The sequence below is a fragment of the Drosophila miranda genome, chromosome 4 (assembly GCF_003369915.1).
Source record: "Drosophila miranda strain MSH22 chromosome 4, D.miranda_PacBio2.1, whole genome shotgun sequence".
Taxonomy (NCBI): Eukaryota; Metazoa; Arthropoda; class Insecta; order Diptera; family Drosophilidae; genus Drosophila; species Drosophila miranda.
In genome coordinates this window covers 16339695-16364447 of record NC_046677.1, presented here as the reverse complement: position 1 = coordinate 16364447, position 24753 = coordinate 16339695, and the positions used below count along the sequence as shown (strand labels likewise).

Genomic DNA, 24753 nt, shown 5'->3' with positions numbered 1-24753 from the left:
TTCGACCAGGGATGGATTGATGGTCATTCACACATCGATATGTGCAATCGATTATTCTACTGAATAATTCAAATTTGAACTTAATTTTAATTTGTTTATTGTTTGGAAAAGCTTAGGTGTAGGTCTTTTTTTAATATCATTGCTTTACAGCACTTGGACCAAACTCCATTATTACACATATAAGTAAAGATCTTGGTAACAAAACAGAAATTATATAATTGAATACTTGTTCTTAACGAGCTTCGTTGGTTGGTTGGTTTTCAAATCATCACATCACCTGCTACTCTCTGCTATCTCTCTCTGAAGAAGGGAAAGGCTTTTTGCAGCTCCGCCTTTGATTTGCAAGCCTCCACCGGTGGCAATGTCTCGACCAGGTTCAACAAATAGATTTGCAACTGCTGCCGACGTTCCTCCACAAACACCAGATTCATATTGCCAAAATGCTTCTTGGGCGGAAACTCCACAGAGCTGACCACAGGATGGGTTCGCATCAGGGACTTGTGTAGCTTGTTGAAATCACTGTAGCGTCGGAAGAGGGTCCAGTGCTCCAGGCGCTGCCGCATCGTTATGTGTATCTCGTAGGTGTAGTGTGAGCCCGAGCGCTGGGTCTTCGCGAGCTTTACCTGTGGAATGGTAATCAGGAAGTTGGCGCAAAACGACGAGGTTGGATCAATGCCGGTCTCCTCAAACTGCCTGGTGAGGCGACGCACTAACTGACGGTTCTGCAGCTTCAGCTCCTGCACTCGAGTTTCCAGCAAGGCGCAACGTTCGGTCAGAAGATTCATCTGCTCCTCCAGCGCCACTTGCTGTTGCGTGTTGGCTATGCAGGTGGCCGATGACGAGGACTTGCTCCACTGCGATGAGGTGTCACTGCGGTCCTCAAAGAACTCCGAATCGACGGCAGCTTGATCGTTTGTGGGCTGGACATCTGGCAAAGGTGTTTTAAGGAATTCCAGCTCTGGTTCTATCGGATCATACGGGGCAGCAGATCCATCCTCGGCTATCAGTTTCGACAACTCCTCCTCCACGACATCTTTGGACATGAGTTGTTGCACCTCCAGCGACTCTCTGGGCGAGAGGGCACCCAACAAATCTTCGGTAGAGCTGGCCCCCTCGATAGGACGCTCCACAGCGTTGGCAGTGCGTCTCTGTTTACGCGATGCCACAGGTACAGGATTGGGGGCATATATAATGGGTTCCTCCTTGCCCGGAACAGCTGCCGTTGACCGTTTGGGAGCATTCAGTTCCGTTGTGTCCACTTGGAGAGCAAATAACACATCCTTGAGGCTGTCTAGAATCTCGGGCAGTTTCTTGGCAGCCTCTTCATTGAGCAGTAGCGACCAAGGTGTGTAGTAGCGATGCAGCTGCTCCTCATCGCTCAGCCAGGTAAGTACGTGACTCTGCAGGCGCTTCTCGTTGAGTGTGGAGCGGATAAAGGCCCGTCCTCGTCCTGTCTTGGTCCATATCTGCTTCAATTCCATGTAGCGTTGTCTTTCATGTGGCGTTAGGTGCGATTGGCAAAAGTCCCAGAATGTGGTGTCATTGTTGTTACTGCCGTTGCCGCCGCCACTCCCGCCAGCGTTTCCAGTCACAATCTCCTGCATGTTCTGGAGAAAGCTGGCCGCACTGAAGGTAACGCTGATGGACTGCCGAAGACCATAGCTTAGGAGATCCTCCAGAGCTTCACAGAATTCCTGCACCGATTCGTCCCGTTCGGTGGCCAGCTCTTTGCCATCATAATGGAGGGAGATTTGACGCGCACTTTCCTTGAGTCGTCGAAAGATATCCTCGCGGCGTTGTCCAAAAGTACTGCCACTCAGATTGGTCCGCATGCTCTGCAGCGAGTGCTCCAAAGAAGCATTTTCTGGCATTTCTTTTTTTCAATATTATTTAATTACTCATCGAATATTTGGCTTTTCATTATTTTTGACAACAAACTAACTGTACAGTGTTGGTAAATACTCCATAGATATGTATTGTTGTTGTGCGCGCCAGGGCTGCCAGAATGTCAGAGTACGAAAGTAAGCTAGAACGAGAAGAAAATATGCCAAAATGGCTAAGCTGAAAAAAAGCTAAAAATTATGCTAAGACTGAATACACCTCACAAACAACACATTTTTGGTTTCCCGAAGATGTGTAAAAAGGTGCACATGCCTTACGGTTTCACTTTAACAAATAGAACAATTAAAATTGTTGTATGAAAGCAAGCAGAAATGTATTATTTGTGGGCGCTGGAGAACGGCAATGCAACCGATTTTTATTTCCTTAAAAATGAATATTATGAGTCCCGGGTATAAAATTAATTAATTATAATATACAAATAACCGTCTTTCTTTGTCTTTCATCATATTTGCTTTTCCAGTACGTATCGGTTGTCATTCCAGTATTAATCGAAATTTTATTTTGCTAATCTGCATTTAGACAACGACTGCTGCAAAATACAGGCATGCATTTCTTATCGTTTCTATACCAATATCATCCCTGATCCGGGCGATGGAAAATTTTGATGATCTGAGTATATGATTTTAAAAATATGCTGAGCACCTTATATACATATGTAAGCTATTTGCAAATTTTAATCTATTCCACTTTTAAAAGTACCAGATTTAGCCTGAAATAATCAAAACTGCCAGCACTGGTGCGCGCAGCCTTGGTCGTTTCGTTTTGCGCGAAAAAGAATGCCAAAATGCTATCGACTAGTGTCCAGTGCAACCCTGGAAGCTAATTGCCAGCCCTGCTCTGGCGCAAATTTAGCACACAAAAAACTCGCATAAATCGTAATAAAACAATTGAAAATGCTTAAAAAACGTCTGCAACAAGTGGATACTGTATATAGACCCTAAAGCAAACTCGTTAATTGTTCTACAAATGTAAGTTTAACCATCGTACGGCTATTTTGAACGTTTTCTTTTGTGTGCTGTGTTCGTTGGTGTCTGCGCGCACGGTGCGCTTCATTGACTTTTCGTGTGAGTGTATGGTTCAAAGTAAAAAGAATTACCGGAATTTCGGTGATATTCTATACAAAAGTGTATTGCTTTTGGGGCTCGAAGCAATTGCATTTGTCTAAAACTAATTTGAATACGTCTGGCCAGGCAGCAGCGGAAGTCATTAATCACATTTCCATGCCGCTGCTCTGCCTGTTGTAGCTCCCTTTGCGCAGCAGCTGCGTGCGAAAAAAAACGTAAAGAGAGAGAGAGAGAAAAGGAAAAAGGCAAACAAACGGGGCTCAACGAGGAATCAGGCGCCGTCGGATAAACTCCATATGGCCCTTGGGCCCTTGCAAAGGAGTCTTTACTGTATATTTGTGTTGGTGTTTGTGTATTATTGTTCTATGTGTGTGTGTTTGGGGAGCTTGAACTTACTAACAAAAACACTGAAAAGATCTGTTGAGAATATGTACATGCATGTATGTATGTATGTACATAAATTCTCAGACATGTGCTCGAAAGTCCTGTCTCCGTAATTCCAAATTTAAACAATTATAACTCGAAATTAAGGCTTTTTTCTGGTGTCTGTGGCATCTACCGATCTACAGATATTCAAGCCCATTGGGATAATTGCTATTCACAGAGATTTTATTTGTTTGTATGTTTCTAGTAGGATAAAGGAAACTCTTTCGACACCACTTAACTACATATGTATATATGTAACCACTCTTGGTCCGTTCTTCTGTTTAACTTCCTAAATATCACAGATTATTTCTTAAGCTAAATAAATATATATATTTTGACCATGTTTCGTCGACCAAAGAAACCAAAAGCAAATAAATTGCTTGGGCATGGCTTGATTGACTGCGGTCTGATACGAAGGATAGGCCAAAAGAGAGATGAAGTACCAGTATCTTAACCCGCGCGCACGTACCCACGAAGCGTCGAAAGAAAATTCAAATGGATTTTGTTTTCAGATGAAACATCTTGCTTCGTATTTAAAAGGCTTATATTGATTCGTGTGCACATTGAAGTTCAGAGTCATGTACACGACATGTTTGTTGTTTTTTCACATTTTAAATTGGTCGTAGATTGAGGCTTATAGTTTTATTAATAATAATCATAAAATTTAAAAATTTTTTTTTTAGCCTCCTTTCCAGCTGCTATTCAGAGATAAGATCTATACTCAAAATATATGAGAATCGGTATCATATAAATGTTTTGGCCCTCCTGAATCTGAATCAAAATCCCTGGAATCATTAATATCAACATCGTCTATGAATCCGACGGAGCTGCATATGATGTGGATGAGTAGTCAGTATAATGCCGCTAACAATATGACATTGGAGGATGCGACTGCACTATTGAATCATCCCACTGTTGGACTGCTGGAGGAGATGTCTGGCCATCATCATCAGCCCACTTTGGTGAGTAAAATCAAATATGTATTTATACCCATTTAGAGCCAATCTCTCAGTTCAAAGATTAGTAAATATAATACAAAACCATCTGTTGAGGATACGACTAAGATTGGCTTATATTTGTTAGTCTTTGAATACTGAAAACAAACCCAAATTCCTTAGGTTTTTAATGGGGATTGGCCAGAGAACTCTCTCTTTTAAAAAAAAACACTCTTGTTTGTGTCTCAGTTTTTCGAAAGAATTGGAATTCGTTTACTTATTTCTTCTACTTTCTTTTCTATGATTTATGTATTCGATTCGGTTACAATTTATCAAACAAATATCAACACAAAACACAAACCAATCGAATGATCCAACCAATCAATGATCCCTCCTCCACACATGATACCAAAAAAAAAAAAGGAAATGAATCCCATGATGGGCCTGGTTGGGGGTGATTTCAATGGTCATGCCGCCACACTGAGTGGCACGCTCCCGCCTGGCACTCTGATAGCCACCAATACCAACAATCTGTATAGCTTTGCCCATCTGGGTGGGCTGCAGCATCAGTTGCTCCAACAGTCGGCGGCAGTGGCCGCCTTTCAGAACTATACCGAAGTGATGGACGCTGATGGTATGACGGTTGGATTGGCCACAGACCCACACAGAGAGCTCATGGATGGTGGTGGTGGTAGTGGTTGTGTGGGCGGAGAAACGTGCGATGATGAGGATCAGGTGTATGGCCACCAGATCGATGATGGCTATGATGATGGTGGCGCTGGCCTGGAGCCCAAGCAGGAGATAATCAACATCGATGACTTTGTGATGATGAATGAGGATAATAACTCGTACGATGGCACCGATTTTATGACCTCCTCGGACAAGGATATCTCCCAGTCCTCCTCCTCGGGCTTGACACATATGCAGGGTGGCGGCGTAAGCCTCGGTGTGGCTGGAGCAGAGCACGACCTGCTAGTGCCACTGGGTGATGGCCTGATGCATCATAAGCTGCTCGGTGCTACACTGGCACCCGCCATGCCGCTCAATGTTGGGAATAGCAATGTCTTTGGCAACATAATGGTCACCGCTGCCGATCCACCCAGCAGCAAACAGATGAAGGGCTACAGAAACAGCAACAGTAGCGGCACGAGCAGCGCCACAGTCACTACAGTGGCCTCGACAGCCGTGATGCGGGCGCAGCGAAAGACGCGCAAAATAGAGCCTGTGAACAGGCCAGGACTTGTCCTGAAGACACCGATTGCCTACAAGGGCAACATAGATCCATCGGTGATACCTATACAGAAAGATGGCATGGGTAAGGCTTGCACTCTCACTCTCTCTCTTTCACATGATTTTACCTTAGTTCTGGTGTTCGCTTTCTGTTTTATCATTTCGTTTTTGTGTTTGCAAGAATTTGGGTTTGTATATGGCAGAGGGATAGACATGAGAAACCATTATAAATGTTCTCCAAAGTAATAGTTAACATCTGTACTTATTTATTGTCTTTCTTCTCCAGCTGTCTGTGAACGTTGCGGTGCCATTGGCGTGAAGCACACATTTTATACAAAATCTCGACGCTTCTGCAGTATGGCCTGTGCCCGTGGCGAGCTTTATTCTTTGGTACTCAACAATAAAATGGAAACAACAGGAGCCACAACCAGCAACAACCAGTCAACGAGCAGTTCCCCTTTGCCAGCAGCGTCTGGCACTAGTCTGGATGTCACGGAGGATGCTCTTTTGGCGTCCGATCAGCCACAGTCGGACATTGAACTGGATCTTCATGCGGCCCATATAAAGAATGCCAATTATCGTTTTCGCATAACCGATCAATCGAAGATCACACAATTGAATAGTTTTGGAGAGCCCATGTCTTTGGGCGGTGATGCCGCCGCCCATAATGTACAGATGGCCGCCGATGAGACCATTGCGGCCTTGAATGGTGCTGCCGTGGGCGATGCAGCGGCCCCAGGGGGCGAGGCGAATGGCAGCGGCAACGATACCAGCACACCCAACACGGCCAGCAGTGGCTATTTAAGTGCAGCGCCCACGCCGAAAGCCTTGCGCTTGTTCAAGGATGTCTACCCGCAGGATGATCTGCCACAGATACCCAAGTACGAACGTCTGCCGGCACCGTGTCCACAAATGGAGAAGGTCCTGAGCATCAGGCGGAGAATGTACGACCCGTCACACTCGTACGACTGGCTGCCGCGTCTCAACAAGGAGAACTTCAATGCGGCGCCCGTGACCTGCTTCCCGCATGCCCCCGGCTGTGAGGTGTGGGATAATCTCGGTGTGGGCATGAAGGTTGAGGTGGAAAACACAGATTGCGATAACATAGAGATCATCCAACCAGGACAGACGCCCACATCGTTTTGGGTGGCCACCATCCTAGAGATCAAGGGATACAAAGCTTTGATGAGCTACGAGGGATTCGATACGGATTCCCATGACTTTTGGGTGAATCTCTGCAATGCCGAGGTCCATTCGGTGGGGTGGTGTGCCACAAGGGGCAAGCCCCTGATACCCCCACGCACCATCGAGCACAAGTACAAGGATTGGAAGGATTTCCTCGTGGGTCGACTGTCCGGGGCCCGTACATTGCCTTCGAATTTCTACAACAAAATCAACGACAGCCTCCAGTCGCGCTTTCGTCTGGGATTGAATCTCGAGTGCGTCGACAAGGATCGCATTTCCCAAGTGCGCCTCGCCACTGTCACCAAGATAGTGGGTAAGCGTCTGTTCCTACGGTATTTCGACACTGATGATGGCTTCTGGTGTCACGAGGATTCGCCCATTATACACCCAGTGGGCTGGGCCACCACGGTGGGACATAATTTGGCTGCACCACAGGATTATCTTGAAAGGATGTTGGGTGAGACATTGATATTCCCCCTGATCATTTCGTAGATAACTAATTTTAACGTTTTTCTCTCCCTTTTAGCTGGTCGCGAGGCCATGATTGAGGTTCACGAGGACGATGCCACCATCGAGCTGTTCAAAATGAATTTCACCTTCGATGAGTATTTTCTGGATGGCAAAACGAATGGTTTTATCGAAGGCATGAAGCTGGAGGCAGTGGATCCCCTAAATCTATCCTCCATTTGCCCGGCCACAGTGATGGCTGTGCTGAAATTTGGCTACATGATGATACGCATTGACTCGTATCAGCCGGATGAATCAGGGTCGGATTGGTGAGCCTTTCAGTGCACCATTAAGGTGAATAATTAAAGAAACTTTTCTACGTTTATTTGCTGCTTCAGGTTCTGCTACCATGAAAAGTCTCCTTGCATTTTTCCGGCTGGTTTCTGCAGCGCGAATAATATTAGTGTGACGCCCCCGAATGGTTACGATTCGCGCACCTTTACCTGGGCGGTTTATCTGCGGAACACTGGTGCCGTGGCGGCCAATCAGCATTTGTTCCATCGTGTGGTGCCCGAGCATGGCTTTGAGACGGGCATGAGTTTGGAGTGTGCCGATCTGATGGATCCGCGACTCGTCTGCGTGGCCACAGTGGCACGGGTGGTGGGACGCCTGCTGAAAGTACATTTCGATGGCTGGACGGATGAGTATGATCAGTGGCTGGACTGTGAGTCGGCTGATATCTATCCTGTGGGCTGGTGTATCCTTGTGGGCCATAAGCTGGAGGGACCGCCAAGGGTGTCCTATCAGCAGGTGGCCAAACCGGCGCCCAAGCCCAAGGTGCCAAGGAAAAAGAAGATTAAGAAAGGTGCATCCGGAGGAGGAGCAGCCAAGCAACAGAATGACAATACGCAGACGACACAGACGGGTGAGGAAGCTACACTGCCACTGCTGCTGCTACAATTTCTATCATAATTTCTTCTCTCTTTTCAGTTAAACCGCGAACCATTGCCCTAAAGACCACACCGCATTTGCCGAAGCTGAGCATTAAGCTGGAATTAAAGCCAGAGCATCATAATGCAGCCTTCTATGAGAACAATCAGCCCGAGGATGGGGATGGAGATGAAGAGGATCCAGATCCAGATGCCGATGCCGATCTAGATGCGGATGCGGATGGCGATGGCGATGGTAGCACCAGTCACATATCTGAGCAATCAACCACACACTCCTCCAGTGATCAAATACTCGGCAGCGGGAGCGGCGGTGGTTCCACCTCAACACCGGTAGTAACTGCTGCCACGGGCAGCAGCGGCGGCAACAGCAACAAAATGGTAAAGAAATCTTCCACTACTAAATCACCGGCGCCACCAACTGTGGGCCGCAAAGCCACTAGCTACATTGCGGTGAGTATTGGAGTGGAATAATAGTGCGTAGAAAATCATCAGCCAGCCTAGACCCAGACCTAGAACGCCCGCCCGCCCATTCAATCGCCTACTTATCGCCTGCCTTATCGTCCAGCATCTCTCACATATGCAACTCGATCCGTGGCGCCACAACATTACTAAATATCTGTACAACAATCAAAAAGCGCAACATTTGTATATAATTTTCTTTTACGCACTGTGTTACCACCAGCCGCATCCACATCCATCCAAAATACCCATCCCTGCATCCAAGCAAACACCTATTCATGCATCTATTACGCCCCCAACAAAACTGTTTGAAAGGTTTCTCATTCAATTTTGTTTTCACTTTCTAGAACTCTTCGGCGACGAGCAGCAAGTACATTCCACGTCTGGCCGACATTGATGCGAGTGAGGCGGCACATTTGGAGCTACAGCCGGACTCTTGGAACGTGTACGATGTGTCGCAGTTCCTGCGTGTCAACGATTGCACCGCCTACTGTGACACGTTCAGTCGCAGCAAGATCGATGGCAAGCGGCTACTGCAATTGACCAAGGATGATATAATGCCACTGTTGGGCATGAAAGTGGGCCCAGCATTGATAATTTCCGATCTGATTACCCAGCTCAAGTGCAAAGTGAATCCGGGTAGGGCCAGATCACACAAGACCAACAAATCGTCGTACTTATAGTGCGGGGATCATGTTTGGATCGACTTTCATATATATTTCATTTTTTTTTTAAATCAATACGAAATTTATCACCGAGACACACACATTTATATATATATATATATATATATATATATATAGAGATATATATATATAATACATACTGAAGTATTTGTTAGCCCTTGGAGAACGTTGCCTAAACACAGAAATGTATAACCTCACGCCAGTCTCTCACACACAACGCGCGTTATTTTATATATCGATTTAAATCGTGTCATAGTCCGTACGTAGTAGCTACAGATAGATGTACGCTCTTGTTATAACACTCACAATCTCTGTACCACAAACCAATTTATTGCGGGGTGGTTGGAAGGAAACATTTTTTTCTTAGCACTCATAGTTTTTTATATATAAAGTATATAAATATATAAAATCAAAGGCAACGCATACAATATATATTGTTATAATTGTAAATAGGTTACGTTGCTGACCAAACCCGCCCCCCAATAGTCTATCCACAAAATGTCATATTGAATCCAGGAAGTCCAGGCAGTATCTCGCTATAGTAAGTGTAAGTCGGGACCGCTGGCTGCTGCTCCTAGTCCGTAAGAATCACCGCGAGATCACACAATAGATCGCCACAGCGCGCGCTCTCTTTCTCCAATTTGGTTTCTCATTTCCGCAGAGAGCATTAAATGGTATAGTTTTGAAGAAAGGCAACCCAACCCTCTAAATAGTAGTTTATCTAAGGTATCTAGATAGCATTAAGGTACCAGCTAATGTCGAAAATACTTAATAAACCCGAATTCGAAATTGCAAGTATTGAAAGAATACGTTATACTCTTTTTTTTATTTGGGAATCTTAACTGTAACGTTTTATAATAATCTAATGAAATAATAATCTTCTTCGTAGCGAACTAGCTCTGAAATTTAATGAATTTGTGCCTTCTTTATCAGTACAATGAAACCCCGAGAGACAGCAGTCTGGCTGAATATGTTAATAAATTAATTGTATTTCCTGAAAACCTATGATACTTCAGTGGAAAGCAAAGTGAACGTCTCCATCAAGATATGACAGTTCGCCATCTCTCTTGTGCGTCTCGATTGGAGCCTCAATGGGCCGCGTCTTGAAGAATCGCTGCTGTAAAGCTCGAAGACTACGAATCTTATGAAATGCAGATTGATTTGGTAAGCGTATTGTAGTAGAAACTACATTAATCGTAGCTCGTCGATTAAAAGACGACAAAGCAAATTTAGCACAATGGTTTAGGTATAATACGCCGTATCCTATGGCCTTAGTATGACTTGAAAGATCTCGAAGTTAGGATCTCATTCCCCAAAATAAAAACACAAACACAAATTCGTTTTTACATATTTTTGTAAGTTTTCGTTTATATTCTGTGGATATTAATACACTTTTAGACATAGAAACTAAGACTTAATGGCTAGAGTCTACAGTTTTGTTTGGTGGCTAATTATTTTATGCTAAAATTTTGATTAAATTTGTTTCAACACGCACAGCACACCAAACTACGAACTCGGATTAGATTCAGAGTTATAGTACTATAAATATAGTTATGTGTGTGTGGGTGTCCGTATGTATATTTTGGATAAAGGATGTTTGAAAAATAGTTGCCATAACCGATAGAATTTGGGGGAGGGGATAACTAAAGAAGGCTAGGGTAGGGGGATCCATTTACAGTAAAAAAAAGTAATAGTCGTGTTCTTATATACAGAGTGTATTTTTTTCTTTGTGTCTAGTTCTTAAATACATCTAGAAATGTTTGTAGTAGTTTAATATGTCTAATATCTTAAGCCTAGATTTAAAGTTGAGGCGCTTGTTTCCATCTCCATCTACCTTTTTTTTTTGTTTCCAACTATCATCTTTATTTGCTTTATCTAAAAAGGCCTCAATAACAAACTTATAATAATAAAATACTAACATTTACAGCGTTGCGTTCCGTTTTGAAAGGGAAGAAATAAATAAACTGAGAGCTTGTGCAGAAAATATCAGAAGGAATGATATATCATTCCGGGGAAGCGGAGGACGAGGGTTAAAGCCTCTCGTGTGTTCTCGATGCACTTCAATCTTTACGTTAGGTTCAAGGGCGAGCTTCTCTGGACATATATTCATATTCTGTGGTTGTGTGGATTTTTAAGCATCAATTGATTTAACTTGAATTTAAAATAAATATTATCCTACTACCAAGCATGCAATATAATTTAACTTTACACGACGTTTGTCGGAGGAGGAGTCTCCTCCTCCTCGCTGGGCCGTCGCTTCTTCGATGGCGGCGTTTCACCCGCAATCGCTGGTGCTGGCTGTTGTTGCTCAAGGCTGGAGCTTGTTCTCTTCTTACTGGGACTGCTGTCCAATGGAAGCTCAGAGTCATCTAGCCCGCTAACGCCACCAGCTATCTCGGTGACAATGTGTGCCTCTAGCGATGGCGGCAGTAGTGGTGACAATGGTACGGAATTCAGATCGCAGGCGTCCTCATCATCGTCATCATCATCGTTGGCTCCTCCCATATTGCCAAAGAGATCTGCAGCATGTCCCTTGGGCATCATCCTGCCATCCTTACGCATCACCTCGTCATCCTCATCATCATCATCACTGTACTCGTTATCCCAGAAGACCTGGGCACCCGGGAACACATACGAACAGTTGTTCGTGTGACAATAAAAGGTGCCTGGGACAAGACGCTCGGCGGCTGTCTGTCGCTTGCCGCCGCGCTGTGCCGGCCTTGGTGGTAGCCTGGGCCCCACTACCGTCTTGGTCTCTTGGACCAGATTACTGGGCCGAACATAGGGGTTGGCAGAGTTGGCGGAGGAGGCTTCGTTGTCGCACTGCTCGATACCGCTGTCCTTTGAGGAGTCGATCGACAAGTGACGATAGCTCTCTACTGGCGCATCCCCGGGTGAAGCGGCAGGTAGTGGTACCGCTGCTGCTGCAGCCAGACGGTCACAGCTCAAAGTAGTCTGATTTAGCTCCACCAGAATGTCTGTCTTGATACGCTCAATAGCAGCCCGATCATGGGCATCATCAGCACTTTGTGGGCGCTTGCTAGTGTTGCCTGTGGATGTGAATGTGGAGGACTCAAAGCCCGAGTCTGAGCAAGTTCCAGCCGAACCCAAAATGTAATCGGTAGACCCATTCGACTTTAGGGACTGCGTGTCTGTGTCCAACTGTGACTGCTGCTCGCTCTCCGAGATGCAGTGTCGATGGTGTAGATATTGATGATGATGTAGGCCAAGGTGATGATGATGCTCGGGCGGCATTAGATTCTTGCATTCGGTGAGCATTGCCTCCTCGGAGCACATCTGCTTCCAGCAGCCATCGTCTCCTGATAAACGGTGACAGATCTGATTGATAATAACATCAGAGTCACCCAGCAACTCCACGTCAAATTTCAGATGATGCAACTGCTCCCTATTGATGAGAATCTGCGGCACTGTTGCCGGTATACTGCTGGGAATGTGTGCCACGGGTCGCACTTTCAACGAGGAGCCAATCACAATCAACAGATCGCAACAGTCCTTGTCTGTGGCCATCACTGTATGGTACTCATCGGGTAAACCTATTTTCAAAGAGGGAAAAAATCAAGTAAAAGTGAAGGCTATTCGACGGGCAGAGCGACGTAGGACTTACCCTCTCCGAAGAAAACAATGTCGGGCTTCATAATGCCATTCTCGACCAGTTGCCGGAGCTCATCTTCGGTTACGGCCACCGAGGCATCCACACTCTGCTCCTTGTTGGGCTGGCACTGCGGACAGACGGGTATGCGCTGGGCAAAGATGTCAGCCCGCAGGGCATCCGCATTGCACTTGAACTTGCATTTGGTGCACGAGGCCGTCGAGAAGGATCCGTGGCATTCAATGACCCGCTGAATGCCTGCCACCCGCTCCAGAGTATCGATATTCTGCGTATAATTGCGCAGCAGCTTGCCTTTGGTCTCCAGCATCTTTATGAAACGATGACAGGGCGAGGGCCTAAACTCCCCCGGATAGATCTCCCGTGCAAACTTGTAGAAGGGCCGCGGATCACGCTTGAAGTAGTTGATATCAAACATGGCCTGCGGATCTGGTAAATCGGGAAAATCATGGGCCAGACGGGCATAGATGCCATTGGTGGAGCGAAAGTCTGGTATGCCACAGGAGACAGACACTCCAGCGCCAGTCAGCACAATAATTCGGGAAGATTTCTGCACCAGATCGATGACATCGCAAAAGGTATTGACATTCGGAAGCTTGTTTCGCCGCTTCGGCTCGTTCAAAAGATGGGCCAGATAATCCCACAGCACTGAGTCATCAGTGTCGGCGGCCAGACCTGTGGCAAAGTGTGGCATAATGCTGGCAATCACCTGGCGGTGCACACGACCTGTGTAAAGTTCGCGTTGCAGCCAGCGGAGCTTCCAGTCGGTGGCACCACCACCTCCTACCGATGAGCAGTCCGAGCTGGTGTCGTCCTCATCCTCGTTGGTCTCTTCGCCAGTGGCCTCCTCGTCCTCATCATCATCATCATCGTCGTCGTCGTCGTCGTCTTCATCATCCTCCTCTTCCTCTTCTTCATCGTCACACTCGGAGTTGGACTTTTCTAGAATTTTGGACTGTTGCTGCAGCGGCGGAAGTACATTCAATATTTCTGCTCCCATATCCATATTGGCGCCAATTTCTTGTTCTTCAAATATTTTTGTTTTGATTTCAACATTTGCTTTGGCTGCCGGTCCGCCGCCTGTTGCTGTCGATGTTGATGTAGATGTCGCAGTCGCAGTCGACGTTGTTGCCGTTGCCGTTGCCAGAATTTCGGCGCCAAATTCAAAATTTGTTGAAGTGTTCTCAAAGCTGAGAAACTCTTTGGCATTCGGCAATTGAACATCGGCCATGTCGGACAAATCCTTGGTAATAATATGACCCAAGTGAATTTCCTCGAAGTTTTCCATCATCTTTCCCCACAGGCGCACCACCGAAATTTGATTCGAGTGTTGCCTTCTGCTTCTGCTTCTCCGTCCGTCTTCTTCTTGCCACTCACTGATTCGCTCTCTCTATGCGCTCACTCTCTTTGCGCTCTTGCGCCGTCCGTTTTCACCGCTCTTTCGTTGGTACACACAAAATTTTACGTCGTCAGCTTCGCACCCATTTGGCTTGATTGAAAAAATTTTCCAGCTAACAATTATGGGCCAATTTTTGCAGTTGTTCGAATTTATTTCACTTAATTTTACTTAGATTAAATTTGGAAAAAATGTTCACTTAATTTAATTTAAATTTTTTCGTAATTTTTAGACGTAATTTCTGGAAAATTTTCCGATGAAAAAGCAAGATGGCACACGTAGCTGCGCGTGTGTTAGTGCATTAAAAATGTATCAGTGCCCTCAGTGATACCTTAACTCGCGTTGAAAAATACACTAGCGCGTAAAAATACTGCAGTGTTGGCAATTTTTAGGCCATTTTAGCCATTAAAATACCATATTTTAGGAGAAAATCGGGGCGTTTTCTTAATTCTACAGTAGACGCTCAATAGTTTAAATATTGATCTTAGCGACTTCGTTATATGATATTTTTGTTCTATCTTATGTTTGCTGCTTAATAAAATACAACATATATTTCTTATATAAATTGACATGTTTCAGATGCCTGCTTGATCATGATTTATTGAACAAAATGGAGTTCAGTGATTGTTGTAAATGTACTATTATTGTTTCTTCAGTTGTTCATTGTTCAATATAAATGGCTCATATCTTACCAAAATTATCGCTTACGTTTTTCCAATGGCAGGTGTTGAAATGATTATTTCAGGGGCAAGAAATAAAGCACATTAAAACGAAATTTTTCCAACATATGAACCAAGACTTTATTTACTTCCAGTGTCTACTGTACTTGCTGGCATTTGAATTAATGGTATTTTTCTTAGGTATTTATTGAAGGTGACGTCCCAGTTTCCACATTTGGTCACACTTATTAACTACGAACTGAAAATACTGTCATTGTCGGAAGTTTTTTCAATAAAAATTTTATGTTTGGCTGGTTGCTAAAAACAATTTACGGTTGCTTTAGTTTGTAGGGAGCTTCAGTTGAACAAACATGGACAATTTGAACCTATATGAAGTGCTGGGAGTTGCTCCGGATGCAACCGAGAAAGAAATTAAAAAGGTAAAGCGCAATTCTCCTTTCGTGGAAATTCATTTTATAATGGTTATTGGGTGGCACTGCTTAGAACTATCGCAGATTGGCCAAAGAATTCCATCCAGATAAAAATCCCGATGCTGGTGACAAGTTCAAGGAGATTGCTTTTGCCTATGAGGTGCTGTCCGATCCGGAGAAACGTCGTATATACGACCGTCATGGCTTAAAGGGGCTGCAGGAGGGCGCCGAAGGTTTTGCCGATGCCTCCGATCTCTTGAATCAATGGTTTCCGTTCGGTGGTGCCGCCGGCGGTCGTCCCAAGCGGGAGGGAAAAGTTTTCATGAAACTGGATCTAACGCTGGAGGAGATTTATGTTGGTGGCATGAAGAAAACAGTTGACTACAATCGCCAGAAGTTGTGCAGCAAATGCAACGGCGATGGTGGGCCCCAGGACGCACATGAGAGCTGTGAGGCTTGTGGCGGTGTCGGACGAACAGCTGCTTTCACCTTCATAGGGCTAAGCCCCTTCAATGCAGTGAGCTGTGCAGTTCTTGATGTATATCCAGGCATATCATTGACATTGTTTTTGCTTTTTCAGAGCTGCCCGGCATGCGATGGACGTGGTTTTACCATCAAAGACAACATGAAATGTAGCCCATGTCGTGGCAGTGGCTTTGTGGAGGAGAAAATGAAACGGGATCTGATTGTGGAGCGTGGAGCTCCAAACATGCTGAAGGTGTCCTTCAACAAAGAGGGGCATCAGATGCGTGGCGGCGAATATGGCGATCTGATTGTCGTGCTCGCCCAGCAACACCATCCAACCTTTGAACGACGTCACGCTAATCTCTATATGAATGACCTGGAGATTAGCATAACCGAGGCTCTCTGCGGCTATGCGCATTGTTTCGACCATCTGGATGGCCGTCCCGTATGTTTGCGCACCCAACCTGGCCAGGTGTTGCAGCACAATCACATCAAGATGCTGCGTGGCGGTGGCATGCCCGTTTTCAACTCGCCCACCGACAAGGGTGATCTTTATATGAAGTTTAGGGTGAATTTCCCTGAGAACAATTTTGCCACGCCAGTGCAGATGGCCCAGTTGGAGGAAGTGCTGCCGCCCAAGGAACGCATTGTCATTCCAGAGGGAGCCGAGGTGGTTGAGATGAGCGACTACAAGCCACAAGCGCGTCCTAATCCAAGCGGGGATGATGAAGAGCACGGACAATCGCCCCACTTTGAGAACGTCCAGTGCCAGACGGCTTAGTTGTTGTGGCTACTGCAGGCTCTATACTTTTGCTTTGATCTTTGGCAGCTACTGTTCACGCTCAGCGTGGACGAGATCTGCTTTCTGTTGCCGCTAGTCGTCTTAATATGCATAGTATTATTTATCATACAGGAATGTTTGCTGTGAAAAGCGCGTGATCAAAATTTTTTAGTATATGTTACTCGTAAGGCGCAGTCAAGACAAAGCTTAGCCGGATGCATCGTTGATCGTTCATTAATCTCACTTAATTATCGGACGGCTTACACTCTCTAATCTAAACTATTTTTTGGTTTTTCTAAACTAAACTAACCATTTACCAAATACACATTTATCTCACTGTAGAAATGATAAAAACAACTCTTGTGTCGGCTTCTGTTTCAGTGTAAAAATGTTTTATTGTATTATATACAAGTATACTAATATAAATAATTATAGGACTAGTATTTCTTTGTTCATTTCAGTGTTAATTTGTTTGTGGATGGCTTGGATCCCCCTTTTCTAATTTTGTTCATCACCGGCGGGCGACACAATCGCGTCTGTGGATGTTTGTGGTTGCTGCAGATCTGTGTCCCAGATATTGCGATAGAATGACTGCCCCGCACCAGTAAGAGAATCTGCAGCTTCCATTTCGATAATGTGCTTCATTGCTGACTTCTTCTTGGGGAGCTGTCCTTCCTCAGTCATCATCTCCGTCATTGGATCGTATTGTTCACCCGTGCGTGTGGCTTTTGGCTCTTCTGTGCTTGGATTGACTTTCATTAGAGTCAAATACTGATTGTACTTTGTGTAGTTGCGTCGTCCGGTCTCATCGTTCATCAGCACCCGTGCCTGGTTGTGGGACTTGTCACGATTCGCCTTCAAGCGTATGTGCTTGGTGATGTCCCAGCGCCAGTTGGAGCGATAGGCGCACAGCGAGCACTCGAAGGGCTTCCGATTCAGATGGCCCACAATGTGGACATGGAAACGCGAGGCGGTGGCTGCCCAAAAAGTGCAATGTGGACACTTGAAGACCTTTTTCATACGAGTTGAATCATTGGCATCATCGACTACGTACGGTTCCGTGACCTGTAAACATGAGATGGACTTAGTGGAGTGTTGAATGACCTTTAGCCTGTTCACCTCTCCATAGCCAGGGGCCGTTTCCACGCCGCAGTAGCTGAGATCACTGCCTGCAGCTGGGTAATCCTCTTCCGGTGAGGCCGGCAGCTCTTGGCTGGCCAGGCAAGAAGCCCTCAGGTGCTTAGTGTTGGCCAAAGCTGGCGGGCACAACTGCAGATGCTTGACAAGCTCCATGGCATTGGGCACGAGCTGATGGCAGTGGGAGCAGCTGATCCCCGGCAACTCCATCGACACGTCGATGAGAGGTATGACTGGTCGCGGAGTTGGCAAGACCTTTTTGGAGCTGCTCGCTCCCAGGTCCAGCTTCTCCTCCCGCTCTTTGAGGTGGCGACGACGAATGGGATGCCCCACGGCGGGCGCATGATGGTTCAGCTCGTGTATGGTCAGGGACTGCTTGATGTCCGTGCTAAAGTCGCAGAGGCTGCACTTAAAGTGTCCATCGGCGCCATGGTTCTTGGTGTGTCTGTCCAGATTCCACTTGTAAGGGGAGTGGAAGTCGCATAAGTCGCATTTGATCAATGGCATCGAATGGTATTTGACATGCTTCTTAAATCTGGCACGAAGCGGAGTACTATAGGAGCACTTCTGGCACTGGTACTTCTTCGAATCGTCGGCCATGGCCAAGGCCAAAGTCTCCTCGTTGACTGGACTGCTGCCCTCGGAGTCGGAGCTGCTGTTGTTGTTCAGCTCCGTTTGGACGGATCCATTGCTGTCCAGCATGGGTGGCATCAACTTGCGCTGATACTCAAAGGCCATCGAGAAAATATTATCACCATTGGCCACGATCCTCTGCAGCTCCTGCATCTCCTGCTGGCGATTGTAGGCCTGTAACTTGACCAGCAGCTCCTGCTCCTGCTGCTTCAGCTCACTCTTTAGCTGCTCCAGCGAGGGACCGTTCTGCATGATGTGCACCAGTCCGGGAGTGATGACGTTGCCGTCCCATTGCCCAGCGCCAGAAGGTCGTGGCATTTCGATGCTCTCCTCGAGGCGACGCTTGCGCGCTTCGCGACTCAGATTGCGCTTGCCACGACCCGGCTGGCGCTCTTCGCCGGGCAGGCCCTTACCCGTATCGGTGCAGCCATGCACCATTTTCATGTGACGCACCAGTTTCTGGAAATGACGCGAGGCATAGAGGCACAGCTTGCACTCGTTTATGGTGATCTTTTCGCCGTGGACGTCGCGCAGGTGCGACAGATGATTGCGCGGATTCTGGGTGAAGAATGTGCACTGATTGCAGCTATAGTTCCTGCGTATCTTGCACTGCGGCAGTTGCGGCAACTGGCCGCCATCATTAGGCGGCTGTTCCTGGAACCATGCGACTTCCTGTGCGAGTAATGACATGTTAGCCGGATCCGCGGCCTCGTCAGCATTTGCCACAGGTACGTGATAAATGGACGTATTATTGAATAGATTGCGCACAACCAGACGGCCGCCAGTGCTTTCTACCATTGATGGCAAATCCATTTGCTTAAAAGAAATGGAGATTAATTAAACATATAAGCTGTGACTCATCAGAACTGTCAAATTTAGTCAGCACCTACTTTCTTCACAATTTTTTTTTTTTTGCGACAAAATTTTTTTTTAAATTTGTTTTTTTTTGGTTGAATTTGATTTGATTTAGCACGATGTTTACCCTACGAAATCTGTAGCTCAACTGTGGAAATCTCTGGCTCGTGACATTCAAAATTAAAATCAAAATCGCAAAAATCCAGGCAAAGCCTACTTGATCTCTTTCATGCTGGAACGTACTAAGGTTCACTAGGCAGAAGTACTTTTAATATATGTTTTATTTTTGTTTTTTATATAGTAATAATAACAAAGGCTAAAATAAATCCATGGAATCTGCCGACTCCTCCTCCTGGTGGGGAACTGGAAAATGTGTATTTCAATAAATTTAATTCGAATAATTGAGGATAAAATTTAGCTCACCAACACCAATCAGAATTCCACAAAACTGCTGAAGATAGGGTGGCCTTGCACCATAATATCAGGATTAATTTTATTAAGGCTCTTCACCAGCCTGGGCAGATATTTCTTGGGGACATCAGTTGATGATTCCAAGCGGTCATTATTTGCGAATTTCATTCTGAATTCGCCTTGCTTATTTGAACAACAGATTTGATCTCTTTTGTGAACACGTGATGGTGGTAAATATATCCAAGGGTAATGTCGCTGTGTCCGTGTAGCGACATAATCCCATGTACAAGGTCGAAATTGTTGTGTTTGCTATAAGAAATTATTAAAATTTATAATATTTATAATTTATAATAGTTGAATATTTAACTTATCCCGACTTGGCTCATGTGCAATTCATCTATTATACTGTAATTGTACATTTAATGCGCCGGTAACCATAATGTTTACCGGGAAAACTCCAACCATTCTTGTGGATGTCGGCACACAAACAGAGAAAAAGCCTTCCCTGGTTTGAATTCAATTGTGCAACGGATATGTGTACTTGGGTCTTAACAAAGCCTATATTTTACATATATTATTATATTTACCGGTTTTTTACCCGGTCTTTCTAGGGTTCTAGATATGTTTTAGGGTTTTAAAATTACAGGTTTAGTAAGTGGTTTAAAAAGTGGTACCATCTTTTGTTTGTACGGGAAATTATTTTGTAAAAGTCCCCATAATTTTTTTGGGTCCGCTTGGCTTATACTTATTGTACAGGTACAGGGGCAGCAGATGCACCCACAATTCTGAATGGATATTCAGCTCGTACTTGCTAAAGTTGAACAGTGGCGGCAGTTCGTTGCCGTTCGGCATTTTCATGTCCAGGAACTCCATGCTGCGCAGCTCGTCGTAGCTTTCGTGGGCACAGGCATATAAGGGGTAGATCCTCGCCTTGGGGTCGTAGACCAGACAGCGGTTCAGCACCTCGGCCAGATCTGGAGGCACGGCCCTGCCTAGAATCTTATCCCAGGTGCGACGTCTAGTTATGGGAAGTGTGCGATTCTTAGCCCCACACATCTGGCGAATCTCCGGGGCATGCTGCAGACCGTCAGTGCCCAGCAGTTGAACCATCCAACGCAGTTGCTCCTCGTTGTGGTGGACGCTACTAAAAAGTGCTTCCCCCTTGAACAGTTCGGCCAGCACACAGCCCGCGCTCCAGATGTCCACGGAACAGTTGTAGTAACGACAATTGGCGTACATTTCTGGGGCGCGATAGAAACGCGAACAGATGTAGGTGATACTTGGCTCCTTCGCGCGCAGGAACTTGGCACTGCCAAAGTCGGACAGTTGGAGCAGCATCGTCCGGTCGTTCATCATCAGATTCTCGGGCTTGATGTCGCGATGACAGATCCCCATGGAGTGCAGATAGGCCAGTCCCCGGAAGAGTTGGTAGGAGATTATGCGAATGTAGACCAGGTCAATGCCATTACTACGTTGCAGCGAACGGCGTATGAACTGCTCCAGGGTCATGGGTAGGTAGTCCATGACCAGCAGCATGTACTTTTGCGGGGGATTCCCCAACGGTACAATCGTGTGCATGTGCAGGTGCCGAATGTTGCAGTGTCCCTGCAGCCGGTTCATAATCTCCGGCTCGCGGTAGCAGAGGGACGTGTCCAAACAGGTCTGCTTGATGGCCATCGCCTTGCGGGAATAGTTAACGGTTCCGATATACACACGCCCAAAAGCGCCGTGACCAATCGACCTCCTAAACTTGATAATCACCGGCTCCTTCTCGATACCCGGCTGGTCTGCTACAGGCAGAACTTTTAATTCAGCATTTGGCGGTATTGTAACTGGATATTGATGACCTGCCAGCACGGAAAGAAAGGAGAATTGATGAATGGTCAGTGTTCTAATCGCGCTTAACACAATTCTCACCCATTTTAATTTTAATACACTATTTTTTTAAGATCTCGACTAAAGTTCTCAGTGCCAGGAAAGTAATTGTGCCACTGACACAAAAAGCAGGCCTTTTCAACAAAATATGTTTTTGGTGTAATATTTTGAGTACCATACTTGATTTTATCGATACTTTTGATACGAAAAACAAAATGGGTGTTTCATAAGCATTTGTTCTGCAAGGGGAGTGCGGAATGATTGATCCATTCCATTATTCGATGCGTTTGGATAGGGAGCGTCGAACGCCCTTTTGCAGAAATGTACTCGTATCTATAGATCTGCATTCTGCGGTCCCTGCTTCATCGTCCACAAAATGGTCCGAGTTTAACCGTGCTTTTCAGCTTCACCAGTTGAGTAGTGTTGAGTAACGACGCTTTAGATAGGGCTGAACTAGTTCAATGTGTTTTTGCCATTAATATTATAAATAATACTGTACGACGGGCATTTCGTGCCTTGGAGGGCCAACGGCACGAAACGGAATCCGAATTATCCGAATCCAAAATTATAAAAAAGGACCGGCAACAAAGCATGAGATTTCAACAAAAAATGTTGTAGGTAAGTCAAATACAATATATTTCTTATCTCTATTTTGGGTAGTATCACCAGCTCTCCACCACGATTATACCTTGAGATCTTACCTCATGAGACATTGGCCCAAGGCCAAGGCCCAGGACGACACTATAGTATTCTTTAAGAAGCGTAGATTCTGGTCTCTATTTAAAAAAACAAACAGGCAAATTGTTGCTTTTGCCTGGCACTGAGCCAAGCAAAACACTTTTTGGTCCCAATCAAATGGAAATGGAAAACTTCCAAAGAGACGGAATAAAAGCTGCTTGACATATGCAGGATACGATACGATATGCCACCCATGCCCCAAAAACCATTCAAAGGCATGGAGGGGAATGGAGCTTGTTGAAATTGCATTAAAATAAAATTGAATGGAAAATGGGGGGAAACTCAAAAATATTCGACATACATTTGTTTTGCTTTTGTTCCGATTTGGTTTTGGCCACGGAAATCCGAAAGTGGATTATGTTTATGGTGCAGGCGACTTTAATGCGATAAGTCGGTCGTCGGTTCGAGCCATTATCATTTCCGGTCTCTCTCTCTCTCTCTCTCACTCTCTGTCTCTGTCGCTCCAACCTGAACAAAAAACTTTCACCCGCTTTAGCCGCAATCCGAACCGCCCTACGCCCCCCAAAGTTTATGGGCCATGCATTTACGGAAATGTCGCCTGCCAGGGTATTCTCTCTTTTACTCTGCGGTTCAGAGTTGAAATTCATGTAATTCCATTAACACAGACAACTTCCGTTAGACGAGAAAATGGCAGCACACCACTCTCTTGCCTAATGGCCGACGCCGACGCGTGTGTTCACGGTGGGTCCGGGGTTCGGGGTCCGGGGTCTGGGGCCGGGCTTGAATGTGGGCTGTGTGGGTTTCGGCCGGGTCTGTTGGCTTGACTGGATGCTGCGGTGTGTCATTCAGTGTGAGAGATGATAGCGTGATACTCCTACGATGTGAGGGAACAGAACTATGGAGAAGGAATAATAGGAAGATAGATAATATAAAATCTAAGGACGCCTCTAAAAATATAATAAAATAACTGATAAGACTATTCAATCATATGCAATATGCAATTCTATTAATATTACTTAAATGCCTTATAACTTTGTTCTCATCTCCACAACTGATTGTATGTCTAGCCAGGATACGGAGAATAACCAAATTATATCATATTATAAATTATTTAAATTCAATTTAATCCGAGGAAGAAACTTTTCTCACGTGCTCATCCCCAGCTGGTTTCGGGGTATCTCTTCTATCCATATGAGGTTTTGGTGTCTACACCTAGCTCTAAACCAACACAAACCACGCCACACCACACCACCCACCCATCAGTATCCCTTTTGCCATGGCTTTGGCGACATTAAAATTAAATTTCCAGATTCAAATGGCATATTTTACGATGGCATAAATCTGTCTTTGGGCAACAGGTTTCCGTCAGGCCCCGCTAACCTAACCCGGACTTGCTCTCCCTATGGGAAGCAATGAAAAACTTCCAAACGGAAATGACTGTCAGGCCAAAAGTGCGGAGTCTCGTCCCGTCCCGTCCCGTCCGGCGTCCGGACAGACACTTAGGATATCCGTTTAAACCGTATTTTCTCTCTCTGTCGTTGGGTTTTTTCTTCGTCTGCTTTCAGAGATTCCATATAGTATATATTTTTTTTGGTGTGCTGCATTCCGCTGCATCACGGCTGGGTTTCTGGGGGGCGGGCCGGGAGCTCTGGCCTTATAATTACAAAGTGCAGGGACAGCCAGACGGAGACCCCGATTCGATTCGTTGGATACCGGAACACATTTGAGTGCTATCCTGGCCGCACGCTCCATGCAAATTAGACATCTATCACATTTATCAAAAAGGTTCATAATGAACTTCAACTCTTTGCTGGCGTTCATAAATCACACACTGCACATGTGGCCAGCACTCAAAAAAGTTGACTCCTTCACATAGTATACACGTATATATCCGTAGTGCAGCCGGATCGGGTCATTTATCAATATTTGAACTCACTTCGGCTCTACCCCGCACACAGCACGCTCTCTGTGTCACTGTTTGAGCTCGGAAGCGATTTGGTTGGCTGTTAATTCGATTTGTGTGCAACCCGTTGGCAGATTCGAACTGGCAGCATATGCGGATTAGATTTGGACTATTTTCTGAGCTGAAATTACCAATTTATGGCTGATTGCATAGCTGTAGGCCTCACTTAATATGCCAAGAGTCATGGGCGGCTTTGATGATAGGCAAGTAGGGTAAAGGAACCTGTGATGGTAAGGATTTATGTGAATAGTTGATAGGTGCACACATATTTTGAATTATTGATTGAAAATTTGAATATAAAGCTTGAAGGCAACTTTGCGAAACAAATATCCATAGACACACGAAAATTTAAAAGACGCCAATTTTATTTAAAATTCTCAAAATATTTATCTTTAGTGATTCATGTTTATTTAATTAAGTTTTATTAAATTAAAGCCTCAACAACACTGCCTGCAATTCCCTTGAGGATCTTAAATCTGGTCTCAACATTCCTATAGTGGCATAGGGCTATACCCAAACGAGGGGGAAAGTTGTGA

General features: G+C 45.4%; 6 protein-coding genes across 9 annotated transcripts; 2 read left to right on the top strand and 4 right to left on the bottom strand.

Annotated features, from left to right (window-relative positions):
• Positions 1-80: 80 nt before the first annotated feature.
• LOC108161971 (sorting nexin-29) lies at positions 81-1961 on the bottom strand. The gene has a single exon (XM_017296429.2). The coding sequence runs from the start codon at positions 1869-1871 to the stop codon at positions 291-293; it is 1581 nt and encodes a 526-aa protein (XP_017151918.1). The 5' UTR covers positions 1872-1961; the 3' UTR covers positions 81-290.
• A 723-nt stretch (positions 1962-2684) lies between these two features.
• LOC108161976 (polycomb protein Sfmbt) lies at positions 2685-10093 on the top strand. Of its 3 annotated transcripts, none has more exons than XM_033393014.1 (8): positions 2685-2870; positions 4076-4354; positions 4751-5642; positions 5844-7199; positions 7269-7518; positions 7588-8114; positions 8180-8517; positions 8946-10093. In XM_033393014.1, the coding sequence occupies exons 2-8, from the start codon at positions 4205-4207 to the stop codon at positions 9279-9281; spliced, it is 3849 nt and encodes a 1282-aa protein (XP_033248905.1). In that variant the 5' UTR covers positions 2685-2870; positions 4076-4204; the 3' UTR covers positions 9282-10093. The 3 variants fall into 3 exon arrangements, with proteins under 3 accessions (XP_033248905.1, XP_017151924.2, XP_033248906.1); XM_017296435.2 differs by having other exon boundaries at positions 8180-8589; XM_033393015.1 differs by lacking the exons at positions 2685-2870; positions 4751-5642 and having other exon boundaries at positions 4275-4354; positions 8180-8589.
• An 885-nt stretch (positions 10094-10978) lies between these two features.
• Positions 10979-14621, bottom strand: LOC108163184 (NAD-dependent histone deacetylase sirtuin-1). The gene is made up of 2 exons (XM_033393016.1): positions 12910-14621; positions 10979-12838 (listed from the first exon to the last, which is right to left on the bottom strand). Exons 1-2 carry the CDS (start codon positions 14201-14203, stop codon positions 11490-11492), a joined length of 2643 nt encoding a protein of 880 aa, XP_033248907.1. The 5' UTR covers positions 14204-14621; the 3' UTR covers positions 10979-11489.
• Positions 14622-15214: 593 nt separating this feature from the next.
• LOC108163735 (dnaJ homolog subfamily A member 2) lies at positions 15215-17001 on the top strand. Its single transcript, XM_017299194.2, has 3 exons — positions 15215-15407; positions 15472-15915; positions 15979-17001. The coding sequence occupies exons 1-3, from the start codon at positions 15339-15341 to the stop codon at positions 16642-16644; spliced, it is 1179 nt and encodes a 392-aa protein (XP_017154683.1). The 5' UTR covers positions 15215-15338; the 3' UTR covers positions 16645-17001.
• Positions 17002-17037: 36 nt separating this feature from the next.
• On the bottom strand, positions 17038-19419 carry LOC108163734 (protein hunchback). Of its 2 annotated transcripts, XM_017299192.2 has the most exons (3): positions 19305-19419; positions 17764-19230; positions 17038-17709 (listed from the first exon to the last, which is right to left on the bottom strand). In XM_017299192.2, exons 2-3 carry the CDS (start codon positions 19225-19227, stop codon positions 17143-17145), a joined length of 2031 nt encoding a protein of 676 aa, XP_017154681.1. In that variant the 5' UTR covers positions 19228-19230; positions 19305-19419; the 3' UTR covers positions 17038-17142. The 2 variants fall into 2 exon arrangements, with proteins under 2 accessions (XP_017154681.1, XP_017154682.1); XM_017299193.2 differs by lacking the exon at positions 19305-19419 and having other exon boundaries at positions 17764-19259.
• A 957-nt stretch (positions 19420-20376) lies between these two features.
• LOC108161174 (glycogen synthase kinase-3 alpha) lies at positions 20377-22173 on the bottom strand. Its single transcript, XM_017295395.2, has 2 exons — positions 21598-22173; positions 20377-21527 (listed from the first exon to the last, which is right to left on the bottom strand). Exons 1-2 carry the CDS (start codon positions 21599-21601, stop codon positions 20377-20379), a joined length of 1155 nt encoding a protein of 384 aa, XP_017150884.2. The 5' UTR covers positions 21602-22173.
• Between the last annotated feature and the right edge of the window lie 2580 nt (positions 22174-24753).

What these genes read in the sequence shown, in the direction of transcription:
- LOC108163735 (XM_017299194.2), top strand. Translation starts at nt 15,339, where the DNA reads ATGGACAATTTGAACCTATATGAAGTGCTGGGAGTTGCTCCGGATGCA. An exon ending in CCGAGAAAGAAATTAAAAAG is followed by an intron (nt 15,408 to 15,471) that starts GTAAAGCGCAAT and finishes GGCACTGCTTAG; the next exon opens with AACTATCGCAGATTGGCCAA. An exon ending in GGCTAAGCCCCTTCAATGCA is followed by an intron (nt 15,916 to 15,978) that starts GTGAGCTGTGCA and finishes TTGCTTTTTCAG; the next exon opens with AGCTGCCCGGCATGCGATGG.
- LOC108163734 (XM_017299192.2), bottom strand. Translation starts at nt 19,227, where the DNA reads ATGGATTTGCCATCAATGGTAGAAAGCACTGGCGGCCGTCTGGTTGTG. An exon ending in CGGCCCCTGGCTATGGAGAG is followed by an intron (nt 17,710 to 17,763) that starts GTGAACAGGCTA and finishes TCATGTTTACAG; the next exon opens with GTCACGGAACCGTACGTAGT.
- LOC108161971 (XM_017296429.2), bottom strand. Translation starts at nt 1,871, where the DNA reads ATGCCAGAAAATGCTTCTTTGGAGCACTCGCTGCAGAGCATGCGGACC.
- LOC108161976 (XM_017296435.2), top strand. Translation starts at nt 4,205, where the DNA reads ATGAATCCGACGGAGCTGCATATGATGTGGATGAGTAGTCAGTATAAT. An exon ending in ATCATCATCAGCCCACTTTG is followed by an intron (nt 4,355 to 4,750) that starts GTGAGTAAAATC and finishes AAAAAAAAAAAG; the next exon opens with GAAATGAATCCCATGATGGG. An exon ending in AAGCCACTAGCTACATTGCG is followed by an intron (nt 8,590 to 8,945) that starts GTGAGTATTGGA and finishes TTCACTTTCTAG; the next exon opens with AACTCTTCGGCGACGAGCAG.
- LOC108163184 (XM_033393016.1), bottom strand. Translation starts at nt 14,203, where the DNA reads ATGATGGAAAACTTCGAGGAAATTCACTTGGGTCATATTATTACCAAG. An exon ending in CATTGTTTTCTTCGGAGAGG is followed by an intron (nt 12,839 to 12,909) that starts GTAAGTCCTACG and finishes CTTTGAAAATAG; the next exon opens with GTTTACCCGATGAGTACCAT.